Source organism: Parasteatoda tepidariorum, chromosome 5 (genome assembly GCF_982258835.1).
Source record: "Parasteatoda tepidariorum strain Cologne lab strain chromosome 5, Ptep-v5.0, whole genome shotgun sequence".
NCBI lineage: Eukaryota > Metazoa > Arthropoda > Arachnida > Araneae > Theridiidae > Parasteatoda > Parasteatoda tepidariorum.
The window spans coordinates 101,118,451-101,140,416 of record NC_141759.1 but is presented as its reverse complement, the minus strand read 5'-3'; the positions used below and the strand labels follow the sequence as shown (position 1 = coordinate 101,140,416).

At 27.1% G+C, this 21,966-nt stretch overlaps 1 protein-coding gene across 7 annotated transcripts in view; it reads right to left on the bottom strand.

The window, feature by feature from the left end:
• Nucleotides 1-11,055: 11,055 nt before the first annotated feature.
• LOC107443004 (septin-9) overlaps nt 11,056-21,966 on the bottom strand; it is a 92,087-nt gene continuing 81,176 nt past the window's right edge. For all 7 annotated transcript variants that reach the window (XM_087164641.1, XM_087164640.1, XM_087164644.1 and 4 more), the window contains 3 exons: nt 17,810-17,905; nt 15,543-15,691; nt 11,056-13,294 (listed from right to left, as the gene is read on the bottom strand). In XM_087164641.1, the coding sequence (XP_087020767.1) occupies nt 13,141-13,294; nt 15,543-15,691; nt 17,810-17,905 (399 nt within the window). In that variant the 3' untranslated portion in view covers nt 11,056-13,140. The remainder of the gene's footprint in view (nt 13,295-15,542; nt 15,692-17,809; nt 17,906-21,966) is intronic.

The window sequence follows — 21,966 nt, the reverse complement described above, 5'->3', positions numbered from 1 at the left end:
AATTTCATTTTTTTTTCCTATAAAAGAAAACTCAAATGTATTTTCTTGGTACACATAAATATGTTATCATGGAATAATTTCTGCATGCACATACATAAGGAAATTAATCTATTTATGTATATTTTTATCAAATGAAATGTCTCCCCAATGTCGTTTTTATTTCTTATTTGCTTTATTTTTAATTTTCTATTCTTTTGGAAATCTTCTATGCAAGGAATTTCAACAGCGATCTCCACATTTCTGCCTATACTTTCAGTAAAAAGGCACCCTTATGGGTAACTTGTTTTACTGTCAGTGCACTCTTGTATTAAATATTCATAAAATTACAAAAATGTGAAGAAATGTTTGGTATTAAAACTCTAAGTATTATAAAGGATGAAATCTGTTTAAATAATTTCTTATTCTTGTACTATTTGAGATGGTCTGTAAAAGTGTATTGTTGCAGCATTGTTTGTTTTTAGCAACAATCAAAAAATACTCCCGCAAAGAACCTCACTATGAAGTTAAACAATGAAAGATATTGGTTAAGAATTGAACAATGTAAGATTCTTTTCACTCTTTCAAAATTTTTTTCAGCATCAATTCAGATTCCCACTTACAAAATTTCACTTTTAATTCATATTTCGCCACAAAATTTTAAAAGAAACCATGGAAAAGATCATACGTAACATCTGCGGAAAGCTGTAAGTAAAATTTTGTATATTTTATGGATATTATTTTTAATTTTAAAGTTGCATGATTTCCATGGTCAATGGAAACACTCAGGTTAGTACCATATTAAGATCGATCTCAGAGCAAATTTTTTACTGTAGAATATTTTTGTATTTTAAAGGTGAGTTCGGTAGCAGAATTTAGGAAGTGAGTCCGCAATACATTATTTTCATACATTTAAATTAGTCTGCACCTTAACACAATCAACAATGATTATTATTGAAAAAATTCAGCTTAATCTAACATATAGCAAATTTTGTGAACTTAAAGTCCATAAAAAACATGCATGAAAATTTATGTAGTTTAAATTCAAGTTAAATTTTATACAAGGGTACTTCAAAAGCGGAATGCAATTAACATTCAGTCCTCCATACATTTATGCCTGTAATCAAATCATAGAAAAATGAATCGCTTTCTTGGTTCTTTGTCGTGTTCTCTTACTTCAGCTTTTTTACGACAGATTGGAAGCTCATAGGATGAGCATTTTGTTTCTTGCTAGTGAGCTCGGTAGAAGAGTTATGCAGCATTATTATCATAAATCAAAATTAGTCTGCAGCTTCAATCCAGTCAACAAAGATCATTATTGTAAAAATTCAGCTTAATCTAACATATAGCTAATTTTGTAAACCTAAGGTCTTTAAAAAGTATGCATAAAAACTTTATGTTCTTTAAATTTAAGTTAAATTTTATGCAAGAATACTTAAAAACTGGAATTTGGTTAACATACAATCCCTCATACAGTTAAACGTGTAATCAAGTGACAGAAAACAAATTTCTCTATTTTGTTCATTTGTGGTGTTCTCTACACTCAGGTTTTATTTTTTTAATAGAAACAATTTTAGAAATTTTTGAAAGGAGTCGACGCAATTATCCCCATTTGTTTGTTTGCTTTTTTACAAATAAAAATAAAACTTAGATGAAAAATAATCTTTAGATGCTGTAATAATCTGTGCTGTCAACTGCATGCTGGTAAGTCTCTCCCCCCCGACTGGTTACTATTCCCGATCGACTGTTCAATAAGTTCATTATCCACAAAACATATGAAAAAAATCCTTAAAAGCAACAATTTTGTATTACAAATTTGTTCGCATCTCTAATAACAGTGTTTGATTAAAAACTAACTATAGATACGGAATTTTGATCATTCTACAAATAATGCCAGTTTAAACGTGCAATTTACTATTTACTAAATTAATTTCTGTTTACTTGCTATTAAATAAGTGATATTTATGAACAGTAAATCAATTTTACACATACAAAAAAAAAATTATATTGCTGTAAAAAGAGCTTGAAATTTTTTTTTTTGAATTGACAAATAAATTAATAATAAATTTTAAAATATAAAGTAATAAAAAGAAGTAAAACTTATGCTGTAACTAAGTAAAATAAAACAAGAAAAACAAAAATTTATTTTAAAAACGTCTTGTATATACAAAAGAGATAAATACTGATTTTCAGGTTTTATATATCAAAACTGAAACAGACTATCTTAATTTGGAAAAGCTGAAATGTTTAAATTGAAGATAAAATTCTGACTTTCGAAAATTTAAAAAAAACTGTTTTATTTTCAATCAAAATGCAAACGGGAATAAAGTTTTAAAGTCTAAAATATTAAGAAATAGATACAAATATATTGATTGGGCTTTCTGTTTCACTCCTAATATATTAAATAGCAATTTTTATTTAAATGCCATTTTATAAAAACTTCGCAGGTCAGCCAAGTCCAGTACTGAGGACAAGAAAAACTATCCTGCTTGCGCCTCACAAGATAAACAGCATCCAACACCATCTGAAGTACTGGAAGAGAAGGTTAAGATCAGAGAAGAATTCTTGTACTGGGAAAATTACTGGAATGAACAACATCAACAAATCGTGACAGGCATTGACGACTCAACTTGTAACAACACCTTTCCAATTAAACAGACTGACTTTAACATCAGGGAATGTCTCCCATCCAAAAAACAACAGGATGCAACAACATCGAATAACATCTTGGAGACTCCCGACAGTCTGACAGTCGTCAAGTTCCACCACCATCAGGATGTGCCTGTCAACAGCGTCGAAAGCTTCCCAGAAGGGACACGCGTTACCATTAGCGACAGTCCAAAAGCAGAAACATCTTGCAATAAAAATGAGGATAGATGTAGGACACGCTATGGCAACTGCGAGGGTCTCAAAATCGCAAAGATTTGGAAATGGCGACGACTTACCAGATGTTTTCGTTGGATCGGAAAAAAATACAAAAATCATCAAAATTGAACTTTTCGGATTTTCTATCAGCATTTTATATGTTTTATTCATCATGAACAAAATTCAAATTTCGAAAAATACCATCACCATTTAATCTCATCATAAAACATGAACAAAATTGAAAATTTCGAGCAATAGAAACAGATTTAATCTTATTTAGTCATCATAAACATGCACATAAACAATGCCTGAAGAGCCAACAGATGTAGAAGGAGATTAAGAACAACAGAAAATGAAGTTTCGTATTGATCATGGAAGAATAAGCTCTTCTTCAAAAGTTGAAAGTTTCTAGAATGTTGCATCAAGACGAGAGAAGAGGGAGGAGGACGGAAAGGAGGATGGATGGAGAGGAAAATGGAAAAGAGAAAGGAAAAATTTAATTAAAAAAGGCTGATTTAACATCATCAACGTTGATACTCATGTCTTTACATAAACATGTAGCTGTTTGAAACAATTTTCAAAATTATCTAAAACTTTGCCACAACTTCAAAATTTATATTCTAGGTAATTAATACCTAGTTTTTTTTTTCTTTTTCGTTGCAGGTAGCGCTTATACCTGATTTTTAAATTATAAAATTCAGTTTCATAACAGATTTAGGTATTTTCTTACCTATATCATTAAGGTATTTTATTACCTTATTCTAACATAAATTTCATAATAGCTACATAATAATTTGGATTTTTTTTTCTAATCGGCATAAGTTTCCCTCCCTTTCGTTAACATCATTTTTAATATTGATTTCAAACTGTTGCATGTTTATGTAAAGACATGAGTATTAATCATGGAAAAGTAACATCTGACGGAAAGAAACACCCAATTGAAAGAAAGTTCTGGAAGGAATAAACATCTAGCTCAAAGTAACATCAAGCTGAAGGAAAGATCTAAAGAGGGAGATAAACATCTAGCAGAGAGAAACAGCGTGGAAAAAACAACTAGTGGAAGGAGACGTATCAAGTGTACACCATCATGTTGAAAGAAAGCATCTTATATTTAACATCGAGCATCTTATATTTAACATCTTATATTAACATCAAGAGACTGGCATTGTTTATGTGCACAAAAGCCACTACCTGAACATAAAAAAACTAGAAAATAAAACACCGAACAAAAAAAATGAAAAATCTAAAATTGTCCTTGTAATCACCCCTTTCGTCAGCGAAGTAAAAAATATAAAAATAAAAACAGACCAAAAAAATACATATACATGAACATAAAAATCGTTACAAAAAAAAGAAATAAATATAACTAAACAGATAAAAAATGAAGTCAGACTGGTCGAAGAGCAGCAGATGTACAGAGTAGAATGGTATAACAGCAGCAGATTCTCAGATTCAGACTGGTTAACCAGCAGCAGATATACGAATTTATATAGCAGTAGATGTACAGATTCAGATTAGTCTATCAGAGAAGTTGAAGTATCGAGATTCAGATTGGTCATTAGTCAGACAGTAGATAAAATCATATGCAAGCAGTATAAATTTTCGGCCCAATAAAGTAGATCAAAATTCTGCTGTGACTCATTTTTATTTTGATGTTGTTGTTTTTTATTCATTAACTTTCAGGTATTCGATGTAAGTACTAAATTACAAATTAAAATGTTTAAGGTATGGAATCAAGCTAATGAAAAGCATATTAGAGTTATTTTAGAATTAAATAAAATGTCTGTTAATTACTGAGCAATTCTGAGTGCTTCAAATGCAAATTTTGAATTCGATTTGTTCAGTAATTGAATGCTCTTAATGAAAACGTACAAAAACATTCATAATAGGTGCCGAAAGTTAATATGTTTAAGTAAGTTTGGTAGTAGTTTACAATCAGGGACCCACCTAATATTTGTCTATTTGAAAATTAACCAATATATGGAGGAAAAAATTAACCATACCCAATCACATAGCGGTAAACAAAACTTTGGTAACCTTAAAGTGATGTCATTAAAAACTAAAACGGCAACGTTTTAATTTTTTTTTTTTTGCGGAAATACTTACCGCTAATTGTTTTTGTTTTTCATTGTATTTACATTTCCTTTAAAGAACAATGCAATTTTGTAGCTGACAAAGATGACCAAAACTTTTTTATTTAACAAAGTTTGTTGCTGAAGACATGTTTTGAAAAAATTTTACTGAGCATGTAAATGCGATTTTCATGTATTTTACTCGCATTTTTCATTTGTTAAACACAATATTTTAACAATATTATCAAAAAGGAATCAAAATGTTAAATTTTACAAAAAAAAATTTCTATTTTCACCCGTTAATCCCAATCATAAAAAAAAATCTAAAATCAACTCGAAATTTACGTCAAAAAAACTAACTCAAAATTTTTAATGAACATTTTTAATGACTGTTTCTTTTTTTAACATTTGCCGAGTTATTTTTCAATTCCGAACACTATACGCTCTCTATTGGTTGCTTGAAACAAAGTAACCGCACAAAAGTAATTTTCGAGTCAAATGCACTCAGAATATTTTAACCTATTAATTCTTAAAATTTTTGACTCAGATATGCGCATCTAATGTTTTTGTTTTTCAGTGTATAAATGTTTTTTACAAAAACCGTACACACATTATTTTAAAACTGTCATATGCTTTTAATATTATTAAATTCCACAGCGTTTCTAAAAAAATCAAAAATTAGAATGTATGTTTTAAAAAAGTTCGTAGGTGCAAATGAAATACAATTTTTATTTATTCTACTTACAAACACAACATTTTAATAAAGTAAAAAAAAAAAAAATTCTCCAAAATTAATTTTGTTGTCAAACTTTTTAAAAATGTTCACGATGGTTTTTCTCACTTTGTTCATAACAACAATAAAGTATAAATTCAACAAATTATTTAAATATGAAAAATCCAACACCATTTTTGTAGCAACTAAATTGTTCTCTTGTCATCAAAAAATAGTTACGATAAAAAGAAAAAAACACATTTTAATAACTTTTTTTTCCGAATTTCGACCACCATATTTTCCATACATACAAGTATACTCCTCTTTGTAAAATTACATCCGTTTGGATCAAATTTGATTTTATAAACTGGCATATTTATACTAAGAAATAGAAGATTCAAAATTAAACTTTACAAATGCTCTTAATTATAAATCAATCACTGCATTTATTATCTGTTAATTTTAAATGTTTTGTTCTACGATTTTCATTTTAATAAAACACGAACGAGCGTTTTGAATTTGAAAAAGGATCTTAAGAAACAAGCACATTGTTAAGAAGAATTCGACCTTAAATATCAAGCATTCTTTTCAAGTTGATAAAAGTACTTTTCACTATTTTCCCGAGTGTAAAGAATAACTTCGAATTTATCCTCAATATTCTAATCTTGCAGTTTTAACTTATTTCCGGTTAACAAATTAAATTCAAAATCATTGTGCGTGCCATTTGTCATAGTATTTTTCGCCCCCCTTCAAATTTTAACTTGAAAGAAAATTAAATAATAAAATTTTTATTTAACAAAATGAGTTTACGTTTAATGCTCGTGCTCATGTTGAACTTCTTCAAAATAAATTCAAAATCCTTATCTAAATTTTAGATAAGTTATGGAAAGTTTAAAAAGTTCTCGAAAGCGAAGGTTGCACATGCAGCTGTGGTACCAATTACTTCAATGACCCATCTTTCACTGTCCATTACCAGTACTTAGTTACTCAAAGCGTATTTTATAAATTCATATTATTATTGTATAAAATAAAAAATCCGCTCACAAGCCAACAGTTATTCAATCTGCCGCAGCTTAAGTTTTGAATACAAGTATAAATTTTTTTATGAATATTTATTATTTGTAGTCTTCTTGTTTAAATATTAAGTTTAATTAAATTGCATTAAATGTGTTATTTTCCAATTAAATTATTTCCTCAATTAGTGCTTAAAAATTTAGGTATAAGACTTTCTCTTTTGAGAAAGTCTTATACCTAATTTTTTTTTTAAAAATATATATGGGTAAAAATTGATATTTATGAAGCAAATAAAATTATTTTTTTTAATCTCTTTTGTACAGTAAAATGATTAAAAGAAAGAAAAAAAGAGCAATTAAGAAATGTTATGTTATTCATATTTATTAGTTGGAGCTTGAGATAGAAATCACATTTGAATTTCAAAAATTGGAATTCTTCTTCCGTTTTTTAAATAGTTATTTACTAAGTTTTTTTATTTTGTGTTTGAAATAGTAATTTTCTTCTTTTAGATTTTTTCAGTTGAAATTATTTTTCATAGATTTTATTTAATTGAAATTTCAAATTCTATATTTGTTAGTAGGCTTTGTTTTTATGATAAGTTCAAACTGCAATCCTTTATGAACAAAAATGTACTAATGCTTATTTTATTGAAAATGTTATGTGTTTAAAAATAGAAAAGTTTCAGTTTTTTTTTTCGTTGATAGATAATTCTTTTAAGCTATTTTGTTGTATTTCTTATGTATTTAATATTTTTTGCATTTATATTATATTAATAATTTGATTAAAGTTAACAGTTTTCCAGTTGTTTAAGTTAATTATTAGTAAAAAGAAACTTAATTTTGTAACTATGTAAAAATTCAATTCAGTTTTGTATTAAAAATGCAGAATAATCATTTTAGCATAAATGTTTTCATAAGTTTTTAATTGTTAAATCTGTTAGCGTTAACTGCACCAATGATAGTTGAGACAAACAAAAGAATTTTCTGCAAGATGAAATTGACTAAAAACTATCTTCGAACAACAATGACTGGTGAACGCTTAAATTCACTGCTTTTACTCAAAGCAGAAAAAGATATTGTTAACAATATTAAGCTTTATAAGTTGGCAAAATATATTTCACTTTTAAAACAACGAATTAAATTTACGTAGCTAATATTATTAATATAAAGTAACTTCGCTAATATCTTAATTTTTTTTAAAACCTTTTTATGTGAATTTCTTCATTTATAACTTAAATGGCAAATATTTTCAAGAATTTTCTACATTATTTTTCTTATTTCTTAAAAATAAAAAGACAATTTATTTTTGAATCAATTTCTGACAGAAGACTGTATTTGCTGATTATGACTTACTTTCTTATCTTCAAACAGTTGCTCTCATTAACTTATGGTAACAACGTTTAGATGAAACAAAAAATAAATTTTAATAACGAAGTGATTTTTCAAGAAACATTTAAATATAAAGTAAAAGTATTTAAAAGTTGCATTGAAAAACATTTAAATTTACAACTTTATTTAAAATTATTTCCGAAAATAATTATTGATTACTATTACATGAAACTTATTTCAATTAAATAAGTTTCAGTTTATTTAAAAATAGTTATTTTTTTAAAAAATATTTCGTTACCTATTTAATAATAAAAATTTATAAAAAATGTAAAAACTATATTTTCTTTTTATTATTTTGAATAATCACTGGTACCATTTAGTTATAAATAATACCACATTTTTAAGTGCTGTAAAAATTATTTCGATGAATAGCATTATGTTTATAACTAGTCGAAATGATTTAAAAATAAACTTTGGAAGCTCAAGTTTTGTGGCGCATTTGAACTCTTTTACTTGTTTTGTTTTACCTTTGATTATCAAGCTTTAGCTCAAATACAAGTTATATGAAGGGTAGCGGAATAATATGGACAGTTGTCGATTAAGGACTTCAACACTAATTACATTGCTATTATTTTTATTAGGAAACTATCTAATGGATGTTTGGCTTAAGCAAAATATTTTATGAAGGATAATAATGTGATTAGTTTAGTAATTAAGTTTTAGGGGTAATTTTTATACATTTAATGAAATATTCAGAATATTTTGTTTGAAATAGTGAATTGCTCAATATAGAGTAACTACGGCCTACATTTACATAAAAATGCTCCAATGTTTTTTTTCTTTTTTTTTTCTCTTTTTCCGCCTACTGTATTTACTGCATTAATTACAATCGTCTTTTGGGAGATATCTAATCAAGCAGTTTACTTTGAGAATCCAGGCACCTCTTTACGTCATTTGTCCCCTAATTTTCGGGAATTTTCTTGAGCAAAGAATATAGAGGGGACAACTGTCTCAATATCTTTACAAGAGGGCGTGTACTATATTTCCCTCGTAGTTATTGGAGTAATTCAATCAATGATGTTCTTTGGTAAGAATGATTTGTCATTGCATTGAATTTTATCCAATCGCATTCAAATAGATGTCTCTCTGGCACTGCCGATTATTTTGTTACCCAAAGGATTTATTTATTTTGAATTTTTAAAAAGAATAAGTCATACATTTTTAAATAATATTCTGCAGGAAAGGAAAAAAATCTATCACAGTTAATTTGGCGAATTTCTTTTCTTACTGTTTTGAATTAAAATTGACATTGAAATTTAGGCTACATAGTATGTGATATTTTGAAATTAATGTTCGAATTGTTTTGAACGAAAAATATTATTTAAATAATCCAAGAAAAGTTTAGAATTGTTAAAAAGGCTTGTTTCTTTAAAAATTTTGCTAAATTCGTATACTGATGTTCATTATGAATTTTTACTTTGAAAAAAGTGTTTAAAAATCTGGGATTATGCTCGATTTATATTTAATTTGTTAAACGTTTTAGCTGGTGCAAATTGGTAAAGCTCCATCAATTACATTAGTATAAATAATTTTTTAGTTTTAAACTATAAAATAATGTTATTCGAACTATTTAAAAAGTTGCGACGAGGTTGCAATGAATGCAGTTAAAACTATTTTTAGGTATTTGCTTATATTTAATTTAATTTTTGTCAACTTAAAATTCTAGAGGACAACTAAGCTCTACTCCTTTTCTTTTTGTAAAATGAAAAAATGCTGTTTTTTTTTTGTCACATGTACAGAATATAATGTGCAGCTCCTAAATTGTTTCGATTTAAAAACAATAATACACAATGCTCTATTTTAAATTCAGAGATTAATTTTTTTTAAATTTCCAATTTATCTCAATATTTATGACATTAAATTTTCCCCCCTCTTGTAGAAATGAAAAGATTCTGGTTATATCGCTGTATAGAATGCAATAAGGAACTCCTAAATTCTTTTTATTTAGAAACAATGTGCATTGTAATATTGCAAAACTTTTTTAATTCTGTAAGCTTTCTAAATTATTTTATGCTTGTTAAAAATGGGTAAATTTTGTAAAAGAATTTTTTCTGAGTCACTCTTTTCTTCTATAAATGCATTAAAAAGAACTATATTTTGTAACAAAAAAAAACACCAAAAGAACAAATATACTTAAAATATTTTTTTAAAATTAGATAATACATTTACTTCACTTACTTCCATGAAAATGCTTTGCAAGTAGTTAGTATGGTATATCAAATGTTTTCTGTTTGCCTCCTATTCATATAACAGTTTTTTGAATGCTCGAATAAGGGTAGTTTTATAAGACTGAGCCTTTAGTTCCGAATCATCAATGAAGAGTCAGATTAGCATCTGATTGGTCGAAATGTGAATAGCTTTTAATTTCATGAAATTTTTCTCTATGAAGAATCACTGTTAATTCATGCAAGCACGATTTCTATATCAAACTGGCATTTTTATTGTGTGATATCCATATTAAAAAACTATAAACAAGGTTTTCAAAATAATCACCATTTGTAGCAACAGCAATGGTAGTTTGAAAACAAAATTAACTCATGGCAAGTATTTCAGTTCAAAAGGTATGACATCAAACAAAACAAAAAAAATTTCTTTCAGCCAGTGGCGCTATCTATTGGCCATGAAAGTAACTGTCAGGGATAGTTATCAACAATGTCAACCTTCATCTATGACAAGGTACCCCAACATAGAATAAGAGTTAACACGTTTTATAAACTAGTGGAATTGTATTTTTGTAGTGGTAGACACACTACTGTACTCCCCGATCAGAATTTTATATGTGGTAGAAAATTGACGATGTCAACCTACAACTAGGAACATGTACCCCACCATAGAATCGAGTTAACATGTCTTAGATACTAGTGAATTGGAATTTTATTTTTGTAGTGGTAGGCACAGTACAGTAACTAGTATTAGTGAAATTTGATGAAAATAATTTTTCTGCGGTCTTAAGCAAAACACACGAACCCTAATTTTTTTATGGACCAACCTAATTTATTATAAAATAAGTAAAACTGAGATAACCAGATAAAGAATTAAACACATTTATTGAGAATATGAAGTAAATGACAATGAATAGTATTGAGACAAAAGTCTCAAACTTAAAATTTATAATCAGATTGGAAGACATATTCTTACAAGAACATTAAATGACAAATATATGACTTAAAAAATATATGTCTTATCTAGGAATTTTGCTTTTTTTCATATAAGTCTTTCTTTAGTAGTGGAAAAATTCGATACTTTACTGAAATTATTATACATTGTTTATTTTCTGTTTTTTTCACATGCATAGGCCACTTGTCTAAGTCACCTTGTTTACGATATAAGTATGTGATTTAAATATAATATATAGATTTTACACATTCAATGAAATATTTTATCACACCCGTCCAATAATTGAACTTTTAAGTACTGATTGCAGAAGCTCTAAAAAGAATTCTAACAGATACAATTAAAAGATGTTGTAACATATATGAGACTTATTAAAATATTTGTAAATCTGTCATAGCTTAAAATATCATAAATGAGATAAATAAAATGTCAAAAAGAGATTCAATAAATAAATGTCGAATCAAAAATATAACTACAATGGCACAGTAAAATCCATTGATTTAAAACCAATAAAAATATAAACTATTACAAGTTCATGAAACATAGGAAAATGCATCCATGATTGAGACAAATGATATGTCATTTTTATTAGTTCAAAAATAAATATTTTATCTCTTCAGGCACTTCTTTTAATACTATGATTTGATAATTAAAACATACAGAAATTCAATGTAGCATTTATATAAATAAAATCACATTCAGATCAAAAATTTATATTTATCTTGTTCAAGTTTTTGATAGGAAAAAAATAATCACATCCTTTAAACTGGGTCCTTCAAACAGCAAGATTTTTTTAATATTTATTACGTTTAAGTGGAAATAGGTAATTTTTGGCAAAATAAAGTCTAAGACCGTGTCCAATACATTAAACAAAGAGCATATCAATAAAATATATATGTACAATTTACGATGGGATTAAAGTTATACAGGGTACAAGCAGAATAATACAAATTTGTCCATGACAAATTTAACGCACACATAATGTCTTTGCAGATAGAGTAGTAGTTTCAAAAACTGATTTAAGGAATATTTATGAAGAAAAAAAAAGCCAAAATTTTTCACTTTAAGTACTTTTCAATACATTTTAACATAATTAAATGATATTAAATTTAAAATTTATTTTAGATTATACGTTTAGGTGTATTTATTTTAATGAGTTATTTTAAGTGAGCAAGTATAAGACATAATATGTAGGCATGTCATAGTTATTTACAACTCACTATTTTAAATCAAAGTAACACATTTTCACAGACAGTTTTTCTTATAACACATAAAAGCTTTAAAAAAAGTTAAAAAATGAACCAAATATTACAAAGTCAATCATTAAAAAAAACAACAACTTGCACTGTGTTTTAGTGAAACTAATATCAGCAAAAAGCTTTATAGTCTGTAGTTACCCAGAATGTGTAGTCAAATCTTTAAACAAAAAATAACCCACTTTATTTAAGTACTTTTCAAGCACTCAAAAAATATTTTTAAGCACTATATACATAAATTAAATGCAAAATGCATCCATATAGTACACTGAAATGCATTATCTTTGAATGAATTATGAAACCATTAATAAAACAATGCAAAAATGACGCTTTTGCATAAAACGTTGCGAAAATTGACAAGTTACTGAAGAAAAAAAACTTATTTTTGTAAAGGGAAAATTAAGTACTTTTCAAAAACACCCAATTAAAAAAGTAGTTTTATAGCTTTTAAAAAACGAAAATAAGCACCTTTAAAAAACGCTATGCACCATGTTACCTCTAATTTCATTACGGAAAAAAAAAAATTTAAGTACACTTAAAAAAAAGTTTAATGTCACGGAGCTAAAATATTAATTTTTATCATACACAGTATGGCACATTCAACTGCTTTAATTTCTATAGTTATTTACTAGATTTATGTGACACAGTCTGTATTACTCTGATGGCACACTGAAGGTAATATCAACATTCATGTTACTGAAAATGACTATATTACTATGGATGAGAGATGAATAGAAAGGGACTTATAGGCTACTCTCATTCATTTGTTCAATATCGACAACTTGTCCGTTTATGTTACCGTTCAGGTGTCTATGGTCACGAGATCTCAGCCTTTGATGCCTGAAGTTTTCATAGTGAACTAATCTAGTGACATCAACTAAATCTTGCATATGAGTCCTAAAGAATAAAGAAAACAAAACCTTAGAAAATAATTTAATTTAACATGATATACAAATAAGTTATGTTGTTGCGGTCATAGGCTATTAAGGCAACATGGGTGCGATTGTTTTTGCTATCCAGTGGCGCCATCTACGACCAAGAATTCGACTTCTGACACGCCCTTTCATAGGGCGAACCCATTCATTCAACCACAGATCGTAATTATGACCTGAACAGGGGTGGGTATGAACCAAACTCCTAAAAGTTTCTTGAGTAAATCCATTAATGAAGCATTTCAAAAAATTAATGTCTTTATAAATTTTAATCATTGATATTTTCAAATCATTAAATTCTAAATAAATAATATGCAGCATAATTTAAAGGAATAATTATTTATAAGTTTACGTTTATCTCTAATCACATTTATTATTCTACCAAAAAAAAAATATTTACAAATGAAAGAGACGGCAAGTATAAATTCTCGTTCTAATATTTTTTAATAAAATATACAAGAATTTTTATACATAAATGTGATCGATGATTTCTAGAAACTTCTGGACCTAGGATTTCCGGATCGCGGTTAGCGAAAAATATGGAAATCTGTATCCTTTGTCGGAGTGAGGACATTGAGACCCGGCAGATTTAACGTACACCAGTCGCCATTTATTAAGCGGGGACTCGTCGACCGGCTGGATTCAAACTCCCGTTTTCCTGTACGTGAGTCCAGCGCCCTACCAACCAGACTATCCCAGCCCAAAAATAAGTTACAATACATCTAATACAGTAAAAGCTTAAAGTACAGCACATACTCAGGGGCTACCTAATTCTATACATTTCGCAAAATATTTGATGGAGTGGTTGACAGTTAAAAAGTTAAGATTTCAGAGTTTTTAGAAATTTTGCAAATATTTCAAAAGCCTTAATAATAATAATAAAAAAAGAAAGAGTTGCAACAAAGTGGTGTATTATATAAATCCCAGTGGCAGAATTTTTTCCAGGCTTTCTGCAACAAAACTCTCTAGCACTAATATCTTTCTGTTTAAGAAGACATCACAAAATTTTGTTAGTATGAAATTGTTTAAAATTGGCAGAATAACAGCAAACTAAGTAGAGATATAATCATTCTAATATTCTTAAACATAATTCAAACACATGGTTTAAATTGAAATACAAAATTTGAAATATGATCTACTAAATAGTGCTTTGTTTCAGAACTGCTGCAAGTTCATGTTTTTGTAATATAATGTCACATATTTTTGTTCGATATGCAACAGGGACGAAAGTGAAATTTTTTTTAAAAAAGGTATAACGCCATTTATGGATGGCCCCTCAAAATATAAACTATCTTACACGCGTTGTCAAATTATTCAACAAAAATAAGCACTTTTCAAGCACTCTAATAATATTTTTAAGAATATCATAATTATTCAAGGTTGGAAAGTTTTTGACAATTGACGGTTTTATCTAGTTTTAACAGAATGTCATTAAAAAAAAAATTCTTTTGCCACTGTTTGTGACAATTGTCAAAATTTTTGAATCATGTAAATCGAATGGCATTTTCATAAGCTAGGGTCTGACGACGCTGCGTCGAAATAGACTGGGGTTGAATTAATTGTGAAAACGTTTAATAGAACAATGTGAACAGTGTCTTTCGGCATAATTCGTAGCGAAAATCAACATGGTAAAGGAAAAATCTCACTTAGGAAAAGGGAAAATTAAGCACTTTTTTAAAACACCCAATGAAAAGAGCACCTTTAAGTGCTTCTAAAAAACGAAAATCAAAAATAAGCCCTTTTTAAAAGTGCTCACATAAATTTATGTCTTTCATTTACAGTAAGTATTAGATCGCTAATATTTTATGAACGAACAGCAGAAAGCTGCAACTTTCAATTCGAAGTGAAAAACTTTTTTTGAAAAATAAATTTTTATAACAAGTAACAAGAAACAGCCAATAAATTACTCTCAGGGTATTTAAACTAGAAAGAAAAGGCAGGCTATTAATGGGCAAAAATTAACCTGATAAGCATGAATAACTGTTACAAACTAAAAACAGTAACAAAAACATACTATTGTTTACTAATAATCATTATTTTATACAAGGACACAGCTTCCCAAGATTAGTTTTAAGCTATAATGTTAGGGAAAAAAAACAAATAAATAACGAAAAAATTAGCTGATTCAAATGAAATTCTAAAATGCCCGACAGAAACAAGATTGTATCTGAAATTTTAAACTGTAATGAAGTTGTTAAATCAATTGAACTCACCGAATTAACATATCCCTAAGATCTGGAAACTCGCAGTGAGCTCTGTTTTCAACCTCAACAGTGCCCCACTGTGTTTTTCTACCATAAATTGTGCGTCCATTGATCTGATGCTGGATGTTGCTACCAACAACAGCAAATGGTATCATTTCCTGAAAGAAATTCATTAATAAGAAATTATAATGTTAAAATATTAGGGATTCGTAACAACAATTTGTATGTTTTCCTGAAAAAACTCATTAATAAGTATTATGTATAATTAACGAGTAATTATAATGTTAAATTATTAGGGATTCATTACAACAAATGGTATCATTTCCTGAAACTAAACATCAATAAGTAATGACATGCATTGTTTACCTGATATTAATGATATAGAAGCTATTTCGGGACAATTTTGAACTTTTGAAGAAAAAAAATTATGCTTGTTTTCTCATGTACAAAAAAAATTTTGCCACTCTAAATAAAAATTAAAATTTTCATCTTTGAAAATAAAAAATTATTCTTTTAAGACAAGTATTCATTTGAAAAAAAATGTAGGTTTCTTTCTAGAAAAACTAAGTTCTTAATCTACAAAACTCTTGTCAGGCCAGCCTTGACATAGGCTTCTGAGGCTTGGACAATGACATAACTGGAGGAAAATTGTATCGCTATATTTGAGAGAAAGATTTTGCCTGGTGGTGTAAATGAAAACAATAACTGGAGAAGGAGATTCAGACAATATAATAAAAAAGATGCTGCTTTTTAAACCAATTGGAACAAGAAAGCGGGGAAGTCTGCATTTAAGATGGGCTGACTCGGTTGGGTCCGATTTTCTTGCAATTAATGAAAAGAATTGGAGATCAAAGATAAATCAGAAGTCATTATGGAGAAATCTTCTGAGGAAGGCATTGGCCCACAATGGGTTGTCTGGCCAACTATGATGATGATGATTCATTTGAAAAATGCAACACTTTTGTGAAAATGATTTTCTTTTTTTTTTTTTTCAATGCACAATTTTAGTATCAAAGATTTGTAAATGTCATAAAAATAAAAAAGAATGAGTTCAAAACTTCAAAATGAGTTCTACAAATACTATATCAGGGTTGGTAAAAAACCAGGTTTTTGGGGGGAAAACAAAAAAAACAGTTTTTTTTTGTTTAAACCAGTTTTGTTTGGTTTAAAACAGGTTTGTTTGGTTTAAACCAGGTTGATGTTTTAATAATTCACATTTTTATATCTTTGTGTTTAAATTGTTTTCTTACTTTCCTATATTTACTCATATGATTGTTTAAAAGTAAAGCTTTTTTACATCCAAATACACCACACGAAAATGTCATATTATAAGATTTTTTTCCAATTAATTTTCCACATCTTTTCTTTCATTAAAATAATGGAGAAATGAAAGGTAAAAAAATTTCCCTTGAATCACCAATCACTTGGTTTCATTATTCAAATAAGAATCAACCATATCTCTCTGACTACCTACATTGCAGCTTTATAATATTTTTTCAAATATAATATTTTAAATGTATTGATAATCCTATTATTATATTGATAATCCTATTATTGATAATCCTATACTGAAATTTCTTAAATAAAATTTTATAAAACGAACTGGAGTTCTACAGAAGAAGACAAAACGTCCTAGAAAGGTTGTGGTACTTTTTAGTTACATTTGTTATCTTATGCTGCCTATTCAAATATGTATTGACTATATAGCAATTATTACTATTATTTTTTTATTAACAAAATTTCCAAAGCTAGGATGATTGTCATCAGGGGTCTGTCAGATCGACCCCTGATGACATTAAATTTTTTACATATAGCCCTGCATCCTTTCCTTTTATCATTTTTTATTTCATCAAAACATAACCAAATTAAATCTTTTCTTCTACCACCAGATATGGACATTTTTGTTCTGAAATATTAACATTAATCAATTCTACATCTACACAAAACAAAAGTAGGTATGCTGCTGAAATTAGTTGAGTTGTTAGGTTGAAAGTTGAAGTTATTTACAACATCAAACAATTTGAAACATATAATTATAAATAGATAAATAAAAATGCAATTTTAAATTATTCTTAGGGAAAAAACCATTTGGTTTTAACCATGCCAACCCTGTACTATATAGCTAATTTTTTTTATTTTTTTTAAAAAGGGGGGGGGAGTATGAACAGAAGCTTGTACATAACACAAAACTAAATTTGTACTTTACATATCATTTGAAACTTTTTTGTATAACATAACAGCTGATTACACAACTAATAGTTGTAAATAATACTCACTCTTATTTTATTATTTGAAATGATGTCATCTGGTTCCTCTTCGAGTTCAGTTATGGGATAAATATTTATGCCATTCTTTTCAAGATCTGCTTTAATCTGTAATATTATCTTGAAGTTATTATTCCAAAATAAATAGAAAAAAAAGTATAGCTTCATTAAACATAAATAAGTTTAAAAAGAGGCATAGCTTTATAATTAACATTAGATTTCAAATACAATTTACAAAAAAAAACTAAAGTTTATATTAGTAAACAATATGTTATTGTGATGAGAAAACATATTTTCTGTAAAAATAGTTGGATGATGTTATTTATTTATCAGGGTGGCCACTCAAATCAGGTTTCAAATTTCCCTGATTGTTCCAAGTTATCCAGTAAAAATCTTAAAATTTCCAGGTCAGTGTGGTTTTTTTTCGTTGCTAAAGTGTAGTATAGGTACAAGAAAAGTGCTAATATTAGTGTAGTAGTCAATATAATAGTGTAGTATTCCAGTTAAAATGTTATATCATCCTTAATAGATCTGGAGGAAATAAAAATAATATGTTTAGCTTGCAGAAAATAATGCTTTTAATGAATTTTTTTTTTAAAAAATGTTAAATAGTTTGTGCACAAAGTGTACCAAATAGCAATGACCCAAAACAACCTTGAAAAGCATTGTTTAATATATTTTTATTAAGCAAAAGAAAATAATTCCAGGTGATTAGAAACCAAAAAGTTTTTTATATTTATTTACATTTCAATATAGAGCCATTTTATACTGTATTTTATTCAAACAGTGCCCTTTTTAAAATTCATTGAAATAATTTTCTTTAAACCAATATCATAAGTCAAATGCTTAAATAATGTTATTTGTTTCGAATTAGCACTATTATTTTAAGAGATATTCAGTATTTAAGAGATATTCAGCAAAGGAAAAATAGTCAAATTTCTTGTTGCATATTCTATGGAAGAAAAAAAAACTGGATAAAATTCTTTAAATTTTATTCTTTCTCTCTTATTAGAATATATTAAGAAATCCAATTTAACATCTGGTTTCCTAGTTTAGATGATTTAATTATTTTTGTTTCTACATCTGGGCAATTCCATGGCGTTGGAAAAAAAAATGAACAATAATTTCTTAGAAAAACTATCTTAAGAAACAAAAGTTTATAATCATCAAATTTTTACATTAAATATTTAGTGTATCATAGCTTATCAAAAAACAATTTGTTTTATAAAAACTGATTATTATAAATTCAAATCAAATGGATTCAATTGTTGCTGTGGGATGTAAATTGCACGAAAGAAAAAAAATGATTACTAATTTACAAATTGTGTTAACTCTGTGAATTTGTTAGTAATTTAAATGTAAACTTGTCTGAATTTTGAAGCTGACATTTGAATATAAAATTCTATGCAGTTGCATGTGAAATATGATACATAATTTATTTGAAATTTTTTACTTCAGTGTTAGATGTAAATTTCTTAAATCAAATAGAAATTTAAGTTAATAATAATCATTATAGTGACTTAAAATTACTTTAATTTTAATCTTACTGCTAAAAATATAAATTTTCAATTAAATAGCTTCTTTAAATTTAAATTGTCTTCTATTTCCCGTTGGAATGGTCGGATTAATATGTTTTATATCATTTTCCATCTTATAAAAGTTAGTTGCAAAATCACTCATTTTAACTATGCAATGTATATTAATAACAATGTAATATATTAACAACAATGTAATACATTAACATCAATCTAATATATTAACAACAAATATAAATAAAATTCACATTAAAGTAATATTTCTTTAAATTTAATCATTTTAAAAATCATGGAATAAAAAACTTATTTTTTTATTTTTGAAAAAAATATGGGAAGAAATGTTGAAAAAAGTTATTATTTTTATATAAAATAAAAAAATTCTATTGAAAAATATGATCATAATTTATTGAACATAAATTATTGTACATTAGAAGGAAAAAAAAATTTTTTTTTTTTTTACTGTATTATTAGCCAATAAAAAAAATTTTCTGGGCAGAGGAAAAATGATAATAGCTTCATTTATTGCCTGCATAAAATTAAATTATCTTTTTGTAGCAGACAATATTTGCCGATATGTCTTTTACTTCTATTTAGTGGCATAGCTAGCGGTGAACAAGAAAGAGCATATGTCCGGTTGTAGCATAAAAGATGGGGCAAATTAATTGATTTAAAATGTTCTAAATAAAGTTAAATTGTTATTAAAAAAATTAGAACTGAGATGCTTACCTCAAATCAATAAATAAAATAAAATTTAAAATATATATAAAAGCTTCATTGATCAAATTTAAGTTATAATATAAGTAACCTAAAGTACAGCATAGTTGCATAAATTTCATGAGGTTACTGAGGGGAAATACATTATTGTAAATTAACCTGAACGAATATTTATATTGTTTTTTTTTTTTCATATTTTACTTCATTTTATAAAGAAAAGGTGAAATAAGAGATGAAAATAAATAAAAACAAAAGTAATGAAAAGAAAAGCAGTGGTGTCTGACTGAGTGGTGTGTAAAAATAATTATTAATTTACCATAAAAATATTTATTCAAATCTTGCTTCAAACAACAACAAAATAATTTGATTATATATTAAATCCTAGCGCCACAGTACAATTAATTATGTATTTTGTCGCACGAAAAACATCAAAAGTATATCTTGAGAGTTTTTTTTTGTAAATCAAAATGAGAAATGCTTCTACATATTTGTGCAAGATAACCTGTTTTGTTACAATTTACTTTAATTATTATTCTTTCCATTTTCTATTATTAGTGTGAATTGTTTTAAAAACAAACTGTCCTTTGTTACAGATTCCCTTACCATAGTTGAAAATTTCAAATGATGTAGCCCTTCATTTAACAGCCTATAACTTATTGAAAACTGATATTTATAAGTTAAAAATCATTATTTCTAAGTCTTCAATTTTTTACCTTGGAAATGATACCTAGTTTACTTAATATTAAGTTTAAAATTTTGATCATCTGGTTGCTCAACTTGAAACCTGTCCCTGTACAGTGCAGAACAAAAAACAAAGTTTTGTTTTCCTTCTATCTAATAAACAAATGTAAGTAATTTTCTTTTCTATTCTAAGTTTATATATCATTTAACATGTTTTCTATACATTTCTTGGTTTTTGCCAGCTTTTAGGGTAAAAGGAGAAACAGTTTCCGAAATATCAAAATAAAAGAAATCATGAAATCTAGAAAATCAGCATCAATGTAACAATTTTGCTATTAGCAATTGGTTGCCTTTGCTGAGAAAAAATAATTCATTGGATGAGAGTACAAAAGCTTTCGGAAAAAGAGTGCAATATAAAATCTCTAATTAAATCATAACCAATTATTTTTTGGAGAATTTTATAAAGTTAAAAATACTAAAACATTTTGAATAATTTTATTAAAAGAAAAAAGTATCCCTGAAGCATCAGAAAAAACTTGAACAATTGATGAATTCAGCATACGGACTAAAAGAAGATTTAAAAAAAAAAACTCTACTTTTATAAACAGAAGCAAATATCATAATCCTTTCTTCCATATCCACCACATTTTTGCCTTTCCTAAACTGCTAAGTCCCATAATCTTTAAAGAGGTCAAAGATTTCTCCATTCATTTTCCAACATGGAAGAGTTTGAAATGGCATTCTAGTTTAGCAGGGTAATAATGTAGAGAATTTTAATGCAAGAAAAGTATTGCTTAGTTGATGATATTTCAACTTTTTTACGATAAATTTACGTCTAAATAAAAGTGGATATAACAGATGGTAAAATAATTTAAATTAAGAGAAAAATTCCAGCTTTTCTCTGAGATTCCCTGATTTTTCTAGGTTTTTATCCAAATTTCCCTGACTTTTCCAGGTATTTTCAGTATAAAAAAATTCCTTGATAATTCCAGGTTTTCCAGGTGGGTGGTCACCCTGATTTATGCACTCAATAGAAATTATTCCATTAGTATAAGAAAACAGATGTTTTTAAACACGAGTAAAATACGCTAAAATATTTAATTCTTTTATAATTATATAGTACAATATAAAACTTCATTTTAAAATAATAAAAACACTGTTTTATTATTTTAAAATGAAATGAAAGCAAATAAATTAAATGTTTTAGTGAATTACACAAATTTAAATTCGAATAAAATA